Raw genomic sequence first — 16110 nt, forward strand, 5'->3', positions numbered from 1 at the left:
AATGTGGGCTTGAGTCTTTCTGTCCCTCAAAGGCTTGACTCTGAAGTATGAATGCAAATCGATTCATATTTTTACCAGAGCAATGAAGTCTTTTTATCCTCAGGAAGTCAAATCTGTTGTGGGTGGTGGCAAGGAGAATGGGAAGCTTTTAGGAAAGATTGGGTAGCGTAGATGGGGATGATAGTATCAAGCATGGTCACTTCCTGAGGGGGGTGATGGTTCTCTCGTCCTATGTGGGTTGACTGTCTCAGAAAGTTGTAACTGCTCACCCATGATAGTGTGCCCTCACATGGACACTGACTATGATCAGAATTCTATATTACCATTGACTGACTATGAAGACGAGATCAAATCAATAGAAGGTGTCATTTTTGCCCTCAAACCCACAGTCTGATTTGGAAGGCAGGGGACACACACACACACACACACACACACACACACACACACCCAGCAGGGGACACACACACACACCCAGCATGCACCCAGGGAAGTTTTTACCATAAGATGCAGTTCAAAAAGAGTATCTCAGTGTAGACAAGAGCACAGAACCAAGTGAATTATATGAACTTTGACCACATGTTTTAGCTTTTACTATTTCTTGATAGATATTTTTTTTTAATTTGTATTATTTTCTTGCCTTTTTAAGCGGAAGGTAGGGCATAGGGTTTAGCTTGACTTGTCAGATTATTTCTCTGTTATGTGTGCCAGTTATTGTTCTAGACTCTAAAAGAAATGCCTTTAGGACTAGTGAAAACTGGAGTATTTTTGCACTCCATTAAGTGACCCTCCCAAGTTCTTTTAATTCCTGTGTCTGTTTTGAATCATTTCCTGCCTCTCTTCTTGTTGTTGAGCAGCTGGTGTTCCCCATGTGCCTATTCCTCACAGCCTCTCACTACTGCCATCTTCCACGCCCTCTTCTCACTTTCTCGCCTGAACTGCTTCCAACATGGAAAACAAATCATCAAACTCATTAGAATTACATAAAAATAAATAGATTGGGTGAGGGCTGGAGGCATTCTGCCCTGACTAATGTGCTGCAGCTTTGGGGCTTTGACTCCAGCTGTCTCTTTTGCTGATATTTATTTATTTATTTATTTATTTATTTATTTATTTATTTATTTATTTATTTATTTCTAATTGCGGTAAAATATACATAACTTATATAAACATCACCATCTTAACCATTTTAAGTGTACAGCTCAACAGTGTCAAGTGCATTCACATTGTTGTGCAGCCAATCTCCAGAACTCGTCCCCTTGCAACACTGATGGGCTATCTCTTTTGATTCTCAGCTGTTCTCTCAGTTATTGCAGTGACTAGACAAGGACCTCTGAATGGCTGAGGTGTGGCCATCACGCAGTAAAAATAAAGGAGTCAAATCTAGAAGGCAGTTCAGAGAGGGCCCTGGGGATGCATCCTGGGATGCTGCTGGAATGAACTCAGTGGTATTTGTCCCTTCAGGCAAACATCCTGAGAAGCTTGGAGGCTCAGCTGAGAGTTTGATCCCAGGCTTTCAACCAGCTCAAGGTGACGCTTTTCCCACTTCCTCATTTTCTGCTGGAACAGGTTAGTATGGCAGACACCTGAAACACAGGCACTCTTGTTACTTTCACACTGTTTTCCACTCCACAGATGACTCGACATGCCAGTGAGACCCAGATCCTGGTGGTAACTTATGTTTTCCTTTATTCACAAGATTCCCAGTAAAAATGATAGGGATAAAGAAAGATCTAGAATCACTTTTAATAGAAATGGCAGGATTATCTGGCAGCAAAACACAGGATTTTTCCTCTCTATTCCACGGACATGTTTTAAGCAAATATTTCTAAATTTCAGGAACATCACTCTGTTACTCTTATAATTAATTGCTTAGGTTCTTTGGAATGACTTGAAAAATTCTAAGAATTAGATGTTCTATCCTAGATCTGAGACTTTGCTAAGCTGTGTTTTTGTGACTGTGTGCGTGCTTACAGAGAGAGGAGGTATCTTCTTAAATGAGACTTTTTTTTTTTAGTTATAGAAGCAATAATAAAAAATGTATTTTCCTCTTTATTAATAAAAAGTATACATATTTATTACGTAAAAGTTCATAATTTATAGAAAAGCATAGAGAAGAAAGTTAAAATCCCCATGAACTCACCACTGATAAATTAGCACTGGGATACCATTTTGATGTCTGTTAGTGGCATTTAAACTTTTTAGAGTCACAGATGTCTTTGCGAGTCTAATGAAACTTACAGATCTTCTAACTCACAAAAACATACGTGGTCATGATTTTGTGCACAGTGTTAGACCTCAGCTTAAGACTCTAATGTACGTCTTTATAGTCATGTTTTAAAACACATTTTTTCCACTTAATAAATCTGGCATATCTCTCCCAACATCATTAAAGAAGTTCCTAAAATATAACTTTTAAAATACTTGCATTAAATTTCTTTATATGGATATATCCTAATGTATTTAACCAAGTACCCCTTTTTTAAACATTAATTTGATGTCAGTGTTTTACTGTTATAAATTCCTCAGCAATGGATGTGAGATTTTGAATATATCCCTTGTAGGATATGGAATTTGATATATGTACTTCTAAAATTGATCTTTTTAATTATATTAACTAATTTTTGCTTTTATATAGTCTTCTTGCTTTCTTTAGGTGTTGTTAGTAGTTTTTCTAATGTCATAAATTTACTTCTGATTAGAACTTTAGCTGTCATTTCATAATATTTGATATGTAATGCTCTCTTATTCTCATTGTTTTATGGGTGTTTTTAAATTGCAGTTTTGATTTCTTCTTTACCCCACAGTTACTTTGGATATATTTTAATTGCTTGTGATAATATGGCCTTTGTAGTCTTTTCTTTGGAGTATTATGGAGGGACTTTCTCTCATCCTGTTTGTTATTCATTATATAAACTTTCTATGGTAATTAGTGGTTTTCCATGTCAATACTCATAAATACTAACCTACAATAACCTACAATATGATTTTTTTTTTTAAGATTTTTTTTATTGGGGAATTGGGGAAGGGGAAGGGGAACAGACAAGTTGGTGTCCTTTTTTGTTCTTCAGTCTAGTAGTGGAGGACGTCACTTCACTGGCCCATGTTGATATAATCATTGTGCTCTTCCTGGGTGAGGCAGATAGGTCGCTGGCCACTGGACGGCCGCTCACGGCAGTTCTTGGCAGCTCATGCTGGCTGCCGGCAACTCACGGCAGCCCAGCTCCAGGTCGAGCTGATGTTCATCATCTTAGCTGTAGAGGACGCAGCATCACTGGCCCACATGTGGGATCCGAACCAGGGCCCTGCTGCTCAGAGCTAGCGTCCCAAGCCAACTCTTAACCAACGTGTCACTCGGCCGGCCCTACAATATGATTCTTAATAGAGAAATAGTACTTAACATGTCCTTTGATGAATATTTAGTTTGTTACTAGTTTTTCACCATATAAATATTCTTGAAGCTAACTTTTTGTTTATATCCTTTAGTTTCTTTAAGATAACTTTTAGGAGATTATTTGCTAAATCAAAAGATATTTAAGGCTTTTGTGTATTTAAGGCTTTTGGTATCTATTTCCATATTAGCCACCAAAAATGCTATACAATTTTTATTTCTATTAACAGTAAATGACAGTAATTTTTTTTCCATTTCCCAACCCAGATCATAGGTTGTAGACAGAAAACATTGCTATTGGCCATTTTTGTTTTTTGAGGGGATTTGTATTGTTTGTGCCCTTTGCCTTGTTTTCTTTTTTCTGTGTTCATTTTGTTCTTATTAATTTGTAAGAGCTCTTCATATGTCATATATTATAGACATTTTCCCCTCTCAACAAACAGCTCTCTGAGTGAGGTTGGTTCATCATCCCGGCACCGGTTACAGTTGAGGTATCGGAGCACAGAATAGTCTCTTTTCTAGGATCACATAGTCAGTCAAGTGGCAGAGCTGGGACATCAACCATCTGGCTCCAGAATTTTCTCTCTCAGGTTGTCTGCCACAAAATGAGGCAAATTTAATAATATTTTCTTAGAAAATCATATGTAGTTTTAAATTTTTTTTAAAAACTATTTTTTAAAATAGAACAATACATTAAATCTTTTATAATATTTTCTTTGTATATATCAATTTTATTTGTATGTATTTGTGTTTTCTTTTTCTTGGTAACTCTAGAAATTTGCTCTTTTATTATTTTTCAAAGACAACTCTTAGATTTATAAAATGTACTATTTTTCTGTCTTCTAATTCTTTAACTTTTCCTTTTATCTTTTTGATTGCAGTTCTCTGTTTTCCTTAGATTTGCTTTGTCGATAGCAAGAGGAACACATAGTAAAATTTTTAAGGATTCTTTTTTAAAAAATAATGAAAGTATTTAGAATTTTTCTCCCAATGGAACAGTGACTTTCAACCAGCATGAGAATGGGGAGGGACACTAAGTATAATCTCCAGGAAGACTTTTTCACAGATATTCCTGTATTCTCTTTTCTCCTTTTCTTTCCAATTGCCTACCTAACCCCAACCTTTGAGTATTACACTGTTTATTGAGAATGCTTTCTAATACATGCGAGTTTCCCTCGTAAGAAAAAAACTGAAGTTTTAACCATATCCCATAAGTTGTCATAACAATGTTCTCATTGTTATTATTTGGGAGTAGGCTTTGGGGTTATCTGAGAGGTATGTTTTTTAATATTATATTGAATTTTAATATTGCATGTTATTTTTCATTTTCAGCTTTGTTGTCTGGTCCATATAATTTTTAAAATTTCTCAATATTTTGGTCTGGTTTAAAGTGCTTAACATTTGAAATGCCACACAGTTGACAAAATGTACCAAATGTATAAAGCATTGACCATTGTCCTTGAGATAGAACACCACCATGATGACCAGCTGTGGTACTGGGTAGGGAACGGGGGTCATAGAATAAGCTCTAGGAGAGTCTTGTTTGCTGTTGAACCCATGTTTAGTATAGTGTTTGCCTCAGCACAGATTTGTTGAATGAATGAAAAAGATTGTTTTTTGCCAGCAGCTAGGAGCTTGGATTCACCAGTGTTAATGACAGAGATCCCAAATCATTTTCCATCCACTCCCAGTTTGAATGCCTAATTCGTACTTATCACACATGATTATGCTTCGTTGTGTATTTATCTGTATGAACTGTTTTTTAAAGAGTTATTTTGTGTTTTTGCTTTTGGCTTTTTCCCCCTTTATGCTCACTTTAAAGGCTGTAAATGGCAGTATTTTTTTAGGGGACTTTGATTGGCAGCTATATAAACACATATTTGAGTAAAGTTACGACAGTAATAATGGCAAATATATATTAAGTACATTCTACATGTGAAGCCCACCAGATAAGTGCTTTTTGCATATTATCTCAGATGATCCTTACAATAGCCCACGGAGGTTAAGTGACCTGCCCAAAACCACAGCTGGAGAAGGACAGAATAGATTTATGTCTGGGTAACCCAGCTCAGAAACTGTAGTCATAATCGCATCCCAAGAATCTTGTAAATCAGTGACACTAAGCTTCCATTTTTGTCATTTTATCCAGCCTTTTTTAATGAACATTTGGTATTTTTCTTTCTTTATTTCTTGTTTTTGGTGCAAATTTTTTTTTCTGTGACATCTTTATGCTTTACCAGTGAAAAAAAATTACATCTAAATTCCATAAATTAATGTGTCCTCATTTGTACAGGATCACACATTTTCTGTAAACTTCCTAATCAAGGTGAGACTGTTCACTAATTTTATACCTTCTGAACTACCAAGGGAAGAAATAATCAGGAAATCTGCAAAATTGTTGATGAACTATATCCACACACTGGAGACAGATGTTTAAAACTTGACCTCGTGCTTCTTTATTTTATTTATTTTTCTGTTGCTAAGTTATACACATTCATTTGTGAAATTTTGGGAAAATGGCCAAAAGCCCAAAGAAGCAAGATAAAAGAACTCATGACCCTACTTCAAGAAGAAAGCATTGCTGACATTTTGTAATATTTATGTCCATAATTTTATTTCTGCATATATATATACTGTTTTCACAAATGAATTATACTATAAAGTTTCATAATTTGCTTTTCTTTTATTATGTTTCATTGTGTCTCATTTAAAAATGTTTCAGAGACTTAAGAGCAGTGATTTTACCTCTCTTTCTCCATCTGCCTTTAAATAAGCTTAGTTAAAAACCCACTTTAATAATATTCTCTAAATGACAAAATTATAGAGCTTGAGATCAGACTCGTGGATTCCTAAGGACAGGGACAGGAGTAAGGAATGGGTGTGATTCTAAAGGAGTATAACTAGGAAGTTCTTTGGTTTGGTGGACTGGTTCTGTATCATTGTGGTGGTGCTTGTGCTGGTCTATACATAGGATCCAGTTGCAAGGAACTGTATATACACACACACACACAAATGAGTGCATGTGAAAACTGAATAAAGTCTAGTTAATAGTATTATACCATGTCAATACTACTGTACTACAGTTGTAGTTCCCTTAAGGGAAGCTGTTTGGATGGTTCATAGGATTCACATGTATAGCAAATTCCTATGATTCCATAATTATTTGAAAATAAAAAGGTGTTTTTTAATCTACTTTATAGAAGGTGAAATGAGATTTAAATAATGAACAAATCGAATGTGAAAATGCAACATAAAGAATGGTAAAGTGGAAACCAGGAGACCTGGGTTCTGATCCTAGGTCTGCTGGTGGACCTCTCGCTAATCCCTTACCTTCTGGGCTTTATTCTCTGGAAAATAAGAAAATTGTGCTAGAACATCCTAAGATTCCTTCAAGCCCTGCTATCCCATAGGATATATGGATTTATGTAAATCTGTAAGTTTGCCAAATATAGAATGAATGCCGGTAGTATATTAGATGTAGTCCAGAGGTTAAAGCTTGTCTAACTATGCAGGAGGCGAGAAGCCTACTTCTGTCTCTTCCTGTCTTCTGAGCACTATATTGGACATTTGGTGATAAAATTATCTCAGGAGGGTCATGGGTACATAGGAGATACCTATACGCATGTGCTAGATTACAAAGAAAGATAATGTTTGTTTACATGCCAAAATGTGTGATATGGACGGTAATTGCCATAGGAATCCTGAAAGAGATCACCGTGGGCTTCTAAGCAAGAAGTGGAATTTCAGATATATGAATATCCTAGTTTTATCATTAATGGCATCTTAAGAGCATGTTGCAAGAGCCAGATTATGTCTCATGCATACTTTGCTGTTACACTGGATTATATCCACTCATCCTTTTTTATTCTGCCTCTGAGTTTAGACTTATTCTGTAATGTCAGCTGTTGGGTTCATAGATGGTGAATTCATCTAGATTTACTTGATATTTTCTGCTTTTCTCTTTTTTTCTCTCTTTGACTCTCCCTTCCCCTCCAACCAACTCCAGCTGAAAAAAGGAAGGGTGGGCAGACCGTGGATTCTAGCCTCCCACTTCTAAGCGTATCTGATCCTTTCATTCCTCTTCAAGTACCTGATGCACCAGGTAGGTAAATAGAACTGATCAGAGGTTAAGCAGCTTGATTCTTACGTCCCAGGGCCTCTTGAAAAGGATCTGAATTCCATATTAGTCTAATGTGATTATAGCAAAAGGGGGGTGGGGGCAGGGAGGTTACTTATAAGCATGTGATAGAAGGAACAAAATGCTAATAGTGGTTCTAGTACGATGATTGGATAATGGGTGACTTCCTATCCACTTCCTATTTTACTATAATATGCTTTTATTTTGTAATATAAAAATACATAATAAAAGTTAATTCGGAAATAGGAGTCAGGAGACCTGGGTTCCCTTTCTGGGCTCTTCCGCTATCTGAAACCATTCTGGGCTTGACTCTTCATCAGTGAAGTAAGTCGGACTGCATGGATTTGAGTGTTCCTTAGGTCTCCCATATCCTGGTTTTTAAGTAAGCAGTCTAAAAAAGTAAGACATGGTTAGTGTGTTCTGACTGAAACAGCTTTGAAACGAAATTGGGTGCTTTCCATTTGGAGTTCCTGAATGCCAAAGATTGCTTTCCCTGCTCCCTTTCCCATCCTTTTGGAGGGAGGGGAAGCATGATGTGTGGCACAGAAGCTGCCCTTTCTTCTCTCTATCAGTCTCCATGATAAAGGAAATAGATCCAGCTCCTTAGAAGCATCTGGTGGTCATTGTGCTTCTGATAGTTTCCTTTCTCCCATTCTTACTCCTGCTGTTCCTTGGACTTAAACTGATAGAATCTGCTTGGTGTTTCTTCTTGCCCCAAATGTTAAAGGTATTTGATCGACTGCCTCAGTATTGAAAGTGATTGTGATATACATACCCTCTCCCTCCTAACACAGCCTGTAGCTAGGATACCAAGACGGTTTTTCTTTCCTGAGGCAGTTTGTTGACCCTTCCGAAAAGGAAGCAGAATCTTGCCTTGAAGGTAGTATGGTGTAACATTATAATTTGCTGGACCTGAATGTGGGTTAAAAATACCTAAAACCACTGAGGAATGATTCAGTACAGGTTAGGTCAAGAAAAGGGGGAGAGAGGGGCCAGCCGAGTGGCGCGGTGGTTAAGAGCTGGCTTGGGACGCCAGAGGGCCCCAGTTCAGATCCCACATATGAGGGCCAGTGACACTGCCCTCCACAGCTAAGATGCTGAACAGCAGCTCAACCTGGAGCTGGGCTGCCATGAGTCGCCAGCGACAGTGTAGGCTGCAGCCCCTGTGGCAGTGGGTTGCCATGGGCTACCGTGTGTAGCCAGCAGCCCGCGTGAGCGGCCAGCAGCCGCAGTGAGCGTCCGTCCAGAAGCCGGCAACTGATCTGTCTCGCCCGGGAAGAGCGCAATGATGGTGCCAACTTGGGCCAGTGAAGCAACGTCCTCCACAACTAGACTGAAGAACAAAAGGATAGCAACTTGTCTGTTCCCCTTCCCCCAATTCCCCAGCCCTGTTCCCATCCCCCAATCCCCAATAAAAATCTTTAAAAAAAAAAAAGAAAGAAAAGGGGAGAGAGGCATCAAACTTGGTTGCATCCTTCAGGTATGCCTGGCAGTACCTTAGACAGACCAGTTTCAGGTAGAAGACTGGAAAGGTATGGGCTGCAAACTCAGGCCGGGGCCCAAGGGCCTCCTTTTCCTCCCAGTTGTGGCAGTCATAGGATCAGGCAAGCAAAAGGGATTATCGAGGCATTCTTCCTTTGACACCCCTTCCAGTCCTTGCATTGCTCTTACCTAGATAGCCCATGGGCTGCGGAAGCTAGCAGGGTGGCCTCTTGGCACAGGCCAGAGGATGAAGGCCCACAGGCTGTCCCTCTGCGCTGTCACAGGAGCCCTCTGGGTCAGGGGTGAGAGACCCGGCACATGCACCAAGTGGCTCTTATATCAACTTCTGGTTGTAGAGATAAGTTTTGGAGGGTGGTGAAGATGAACCTGGGGGCCACTAGAGCCATCTGGCTGCCATCCTGTCTCCCTTACTGTCATCTTTCCCATCTCCTGATCCATTTCTCTCTTTCTTATGGATTCCAGCTAAAGTGTTAACTGGGATACACTTTAATACCAATTAAGTCATGACCCCATCCTGGGTTTTAATGAAAATCCATTAAAATGGAACATTCTAATAGAGAATTCCAGGATTGTCTTATTGGCTTTCTGATCTGTCAGACGAGACTCATCTGTTGAACTCATAAATCAGAACATAAATGTCACTGCTTTACGCTTCAGTTAATTTCCATATCGCTGAGCAGAAAATCTAGACTTTTCTCCATGACCTACAAGGCCCTTGGCTGCTCCTCTAACTTGAGCTCATAGCATTCTTCCCCTCAGTCTTTCTTCTGACTGACTAAGTCTGTTCTCACCTCAGGGCCTTTGCACTTGCTGGTGTTCTTTCTTGTCATTTGACATTTAGGTTTCAGCTTAAATGCCCTCCTCTTCTCAGAAAGGCCCAGTGTGGTCCCACAGGCATGCTCATTCACATCCCCTGGCTCTTTTCTTCATAGCATTTATTATGACCTTGTCTATGTTCGTTTGTTCATTGTCTGACTCGCCACCGGAATGGCAGTGTCTTGAAGGAGGGACCCTGCTGTTTTAAGCATCACTGTATTGCCAGTGTTGAGAACACTGCTGGGGAGAGCCAGCACTCAGTGAATATTTGCAGATGGGGTGAATGAATCAAGGAAATCCTGAGGCTGCAAGGCTTTTGTGTCCCCATTACTCTCCATTACTGCCCCAGTTCCCAAAAGCCAGACCACTGGCTTCATAGCCTTCCATCTGTGCCTCTGCCAAGCCCTAGCCAGGACTCCTACCCGCTCTCTGAGGGTGTATCAATGAAGGCACAGCCTACAGTGTCAGGAAGCTGCCAATGACCCTGGAATGAGTGTAGTAGCCAGCTCAGCAGGTCCTTTAGCCGCAGCCTTTCATGGTACCCTACAGAATCTTGGAGAAGTATGGCATGTTACCACTGTTTCTTTGCTTATTTCATTTTAATGTGCAGCCTGTAGCGCCCTTCAGTTATATCATTTCTTTATCTATGGTCCCTACCTCCTTCCTTAGCATCTTAAAATGCCTGAGTGAGGAAAGGGCTGAGAAGTAGGGTCCCTGGTACCTCTGCAGATGGCAGGTTTGTCTCTCCCACTCCCTCCCCCTCCAAAATAACTGGCTTGTCACTACCCCTAGCCCGCCATGGGCACCAGTCAGGGGTTTTGGTTGGTTGGTTTGTTAGTTTTTCATATATATTTACCTTCCACACCCAGCCTTCCTAATAATAAGAATCATGAAATCTTAGTGTCCTGATGAACATATGCCTTTTAATGACTTAGTATCTTATTTTATGCTTTTAAAACGTTTTTCCATGTAATTTCCTTTGATCCTACAAATGACACTGGTGGGTATGTTGAGTAATACCTCATTTTCCCGGGGAGGAAGTGAGGCCTCAGTGCTATTGTGACCGTGCTGTCGCACACACCCCTTTTCATGGCCATATGCCCCAGCAGCAAATGTTTCTTTGTCTTTGGGACAGTTCCCAGGTCAATAAAGCCTTTGACTAGAGAGCTAAATTTAAGGTTCAGGGAAATACAAAAATGGATTTTGAACTGTAAGACCTGGGTTTTCTAGCCACTGAATAGCTGGGTGGTTTTGGTCAAATCACTTACACTCTGTGTCCTCCTTAAAATTGGTGAGTTTGAAACCTATCTTATGGAGTGGCTCATGAGGTTCAGATGAATTCACATGTTTGAAGTTGCATGGTAAACTTTCAATTAGTATAAAGATGGGAAATGCGTTAACAACTTTGGTTTTGCATCCTTATTCCCAGTGGGGCAGCCCTAGTTATCATAAAATCTTAGACAATGATATTTTTTCTCTAAATTAAAACGTTGACCTTTGTACAACTGAGAGCCATTAAAGTAGACTTTTTTGATACAATGATTGTTAAACTCTGGGTGAAGAGGTGCTGGACAATTGGATTTGTTTGTTTTTTAAAGGAGCATTTTATTTTCCAAAGCATCAGAAAACAAATTTTCTTAGAAAATCTGGTGTAAAAAAATCACACCCATGAGCATTTGTGTGCTCACAAAGCTACCAAATGAAGCCTAGCTCTAGTGACTCTCAAAGTATTATATTTCACTGATACCCATATGCTGTGTTCATTTATTTTGTCTTCTATTTGCATTAGAGAACAGATAAGCTATAAGTGGTACCAAAGTTTTTAAATATGGTAGAAAGGATTGAGGAATTTTCTCTGAAAGTTGATGGAAAGATTTACTCATATTTTTTAAATTGTGGTAAAATATACGTAATACAAAATTTACCATTTTAAAGTGGACGGTTCAGTGGCATTAAGTATAATCACATTGTTTTGCAACCATCGTCCCCATCCATCCATCCATCCACAGAATGTTTTTCCATCTTGCAAAACTGAAATTTTGTACTTATTAAACAGTAACTCTCCAGTTTCTCCTTCCCTCCAGCTCCTGGCAACTTTCATTCCACTTTGTGTTTCTATGAATTTGACAACTCTAGGTCCCTCAGATAAGTGGAATCATACAGCATTTGTCTTTTTGTGACTGGCTCATTTCACTTAACATAATATCTTCAAGGTTCATCCACTGTAGCATGTGTCAGAATTTCCTTTCTTTTTAAGGCTGAATAATATTCCATTATACACATGTACCACATTTTATTTATTCAACTGTTGGTGGACACTTGGGTTGCTTCCATCTTTTGGCTGTTGTGAAAAATAATTAATTGAATATGAGCGTACACATATCTCTTCAAGACCCAAGGTTATTTGGGGTATATATCTAGAAATGGAATTACTGGATCCTATGGTAATTGTTTTTCATTTAAACTGCCATACTGTTTTCCATAAACTTCACCTTTTTACATTCCCACCAGCAGCGCGCAAGAGTTTGAGGAAAAGATTTTCGTAGCAGCTCATAATGCTGACCTCTCAACATCAGTGTTCCACAAGACTAAGCAAGAATGTGTTAGTTGTCCCATAAGTGCCTCTTCCTAGAAATTAAAACTTTTTTTTAAAAGTGCCTCTTGAAAAGTAAACCAGAGGAGCTGTGTTTTCTTAGTGGTTTGTTGTCAAGATAGGCTTTCCTCTCAGCTGTTTGCCTGGCGTCTTCCTCAGTTCTAAGCTTCTGTCTTGTGATAGTAAAAAGTCCAAGGTAGATCATAGTATGTGTCTTTACTCTGGAAAGTTTGTCTTCCTGTAAATTCAGTTCTCTAGAATGAAGTTGGAATGGAACATGGTGGTTGACTTTTGCTTCTAACTTGCAGCTGGCACAGATGGTTTAGTGTCTGATTTCTCAGTGATGGGAACTATTTAGAATGATTAGATTTTAGAAACAACATCTCTCATCTCAGGACTTGAGGGCTTACACCGCAAGTCAGACAAGACTTGAATTTCCAAAGCCACCAAGACATTTTAAAAGATAGAAAGCTCCCAACTTGCAGTGTATCCCAGTGTCATGCCAGGAAATGGTTTTGATTATCTAAGCTTAGACTGGTTTATGAAGAACACCTTACCTTCTTGCCTTGTAGTTGGTATTTTTAATAATTAAGTCTTGAGAGAAATATAAAAGAAGAATCTGCTTAAGAGACGAGAGGAAGGTACTTTTTCTTACCTCCCTCCTTAATTTTAAAGTACGAACAATCCTCTCCTTTAAAAGCACTCTCAATTTCCATTGTCCAGGCTAACTAATTCTGCATGTACTTATTTTATTTAATTTTTTTAATTTATTATTTTTATTAGTTTCAGGTGTACAAAGCAACGTAATAGTTAGACATTTATACCCCTCATAAAGTAATAACCTCACCCCCACCCCAAGCTCCTACCCCTCTGAAATCTTATATAGCTGTTACAGTTTCTTCAAGGGTCCTTCTCAGTCCTTTAACCATGATTTCAATGCTTCTCCAAAACTCTTAACCTGACTCATTTTTATTGGAAACCCTAGAGACTTGAGAGAGAACTGAGTATACTAATAGGATGTGATAAGAAAACACCACCAACAGAAAAACATAAGCAGACAATTCATAAAAGACAAAATACAAATTACCTAGGCCGGCCGAGTGGCTCAGTTGGTTAAGAGCTCGCTCAAGAGTTTGAGCTCTGAGCAACAGCAATTCGATTCCCGGCCTGAGCTGAGTTGCCGTTGAGCTGCCAACAGGTGGCAGGATGGCTCAGCTAAAAAAAACAAACACAAAAAACCAAATTACCAGTAAGGACTTTTTTTAGAAAGCTCATCATCATAATTAATCCAAGAAGAGCCAATTATTAAACGGTGAGATGCTGCAACTTCTATCAGTTGGTGAAGATGAAGAAAACCCCACCACCCCAGGCTTGGTGAGGGTATAAGAACACAGACATGCTCAGATCCTGCCAGTGGGACTGTCAGTTAGTCTAACTTTTGGGAGGATACTTTGGCAGTTTATAACAAAAGCCTTTAAGAGTTTACTTTCTCTTTGACTTGGTAATTCTTTTCTAAAAGATTATTCTAAGAAAATATGAGTATGCTTAAATATTTATCAAATGACTAGAATTTATAGGAAAAGATTAAAAGGGTATTCATTAAAAACTCTTTTAATAGTGAGTTATCTCTAGAGATGAGATTATGGGTGGTTTTTACATTTATTCCTTGGCTTATCTGGATTTTCCAAATTTTCCACAGTAAACATGTATTACTTTTTAAATAAGAGATTAAACCATAAAAGTTCATTCTTTTTTCAAACAAGGCGTGAGCTTAGATTTTCCCCTACCTCCTCAGCCTGTGCTCCTGGCGGTGCCTGTCTGGGCTGAGTTTGCATGTTGAACAACATGTTTAATCAGCTCTGTATTTTCCCAAATCTGCTACCTTGTGGCAGCCATCTTTCCTCCGGCCTGTATTGCCATAGTGCCCTCCGTGTGCCTTTCCCTAAAGTTATTACCAGTTCAGATCTCCAGTTTTATCTCTATAAACAACCTGTCACCTAAGTAACCAGATCCTACTTTCTACTCTTCCATCCACATTGGATGATTGACATGTTGAAGTGGATAGAACCTTTAAGTTTATCTTTATTTTATCAGTAAGAAAACTTAGATCCAGAGAAAGAGAGTGATTTGCCCAAAGTGCCACAGAACCTAGTGCAGAACCCAGGTCTTTTAGTACTTTTTCTTCCCCTCTATTAGACCGTGCTGCCTTCTCACATTTCACTTTATTCAAGGAATTCTGCTTATTCTAATTTCATACCAAGGCATTTGAGTAAAATCTGGAACTCCATCCATTTTCACTCCTGTAACCTCAGGCATCGGTGGTTTAGGGACCCCTCATTTCTCCCTCTTACTTACAAGAGAAGTTAAATCTCCTTTTATGTACCACGCACCTTAATTTACACACACACACGGGCGCGCACACACACACACACACACCCACACACACGAATTCTGATAAATATGCCCATTCAGTCCTGACAGCCCTTAAAGTAGTTTTTATCCTCAATTTACAAGTGAGAAAATCGATACTTAGAAAAGTTAAGTAACTTAACCAACTTAATTCAGGCTTTTTTGCTTGTTTATGTTGCTTATTTATTTGGGGGGATTTTGCAGACACCAGATAAAGTCCCCAAAATGTACAGCATCAAAATAAAAGATTAAGTAATACCCTCCCTAAATCCAGGTATTCTCCCCCAAAACACATACAACACATATTTAGATTTTGAAGCCAGTTCTGAAAATACCAACATCAGCCTAGGAACTGGACCATTTCCTTCTGTCCAGAATTGTCCAGTGCTTTTGTCCCATAATGGAATATGATGGGGTCATGGACTGGTGATTTTAACACAAAGCAGATGGAAAACTCTTATAAATGTTTCTTAGGAAGATTAAATCATTGCAAAATGCAGTGAGTGAATTTCTGGGTTTTACTAGCCTGTCACCTTGTATAATTGAAAATTAGAATGAGTCTTTGTAGTGGGTTGTCGGAAAAGTCATGACGTGTTTTTTCTGTTTTATGTTTCAAAAATGCGTCATGACTTTTCTGACAAGTCAACACATTTTACATATAAATTGTCCCAGAAGATCGGTTTTACTTTTATATCCAGATAAGTCATTTCCCATGAGTCATGTAAAATTTTAAAAAGTCTTTATTCATTAGATATCAACAAGTCATGGTATGCGAGGGGAAGCTTGATTGAGGTTTTGATCTTAACACTTCCGCACAGTTTCCTAAATTCACCACCCTCTTTTCTACATGGCCCTTCCCCGCCCCCTAGCATGATACATGGCTTCAGAGTGTTTCCATAAGATTGTGAGACAGAGGACAAAATTGATAAAATGAAGGATGTCAAGGCCAGTGCTTGATGTACGTGGGGTGCCTCCAGGCTGTCATTTAGAGACTGTCAACATCCGGTCGCTTTCTTGTGCCTCCCGTTATACCCTGTCCACAAGTGCTTCATTTACAGTGATTGAAAATGACCAAGAGTCGATGTGACCTCTTCTAAGAATCTTTACATGTTAAAGCAATCAAGGCCTTCATTAAACCAAAGGAATGAATCCCTAGTACATAGATCTGAGCTCTAGTCCCAGCTGGCTCTGTGGCTTACTTGCTGTCAGCTCTTAGGCAAGTTGCTTCACCTTTCTGGAGCTGGTTTCTTCCTCAGTAAGTGA

General features: G+C 39.0%; 1 protein-coding gene across 1 annotated transcript in view; it reads left to right on the top strand.

The window, feature by feature from the left end:
* Nucleotides 1-16110, top strand: part of AAK1 (AP2 associated kinase 1) — a 195115-nt gene that overhangs the window by 153361 nt on the left and 25644 nt on the right. Inside the window, exon 14 of the mRNA XM_019647614.1 lies at nucleotides 1462-1566. Within this exon, the coding sequence (XP_019503159.1) occupies nucleotides 1462-1566 (105 nt within the window). The remainder of the gene's footprint in view (nucleotides 1-1461; nucleotides 1567-16110) is intronic.

Source organism: Hipposideros armiger, unplaced genomic scaffold (assembly GCF_001890085.2).
Source record: "Hipposideros armiger isolate ML-2016 unplaced genomic scaffold, ASM189008v1 scaffold_114, whole genome shotgun sequence".
Classification (NCBI taxonomy): domain Eukaryota; kingdom Metazoa; phylum Chordata; class Mammalia; order Chiroptera; family Hipposideridae; genus Hipposideros; species Hipposideros armiger.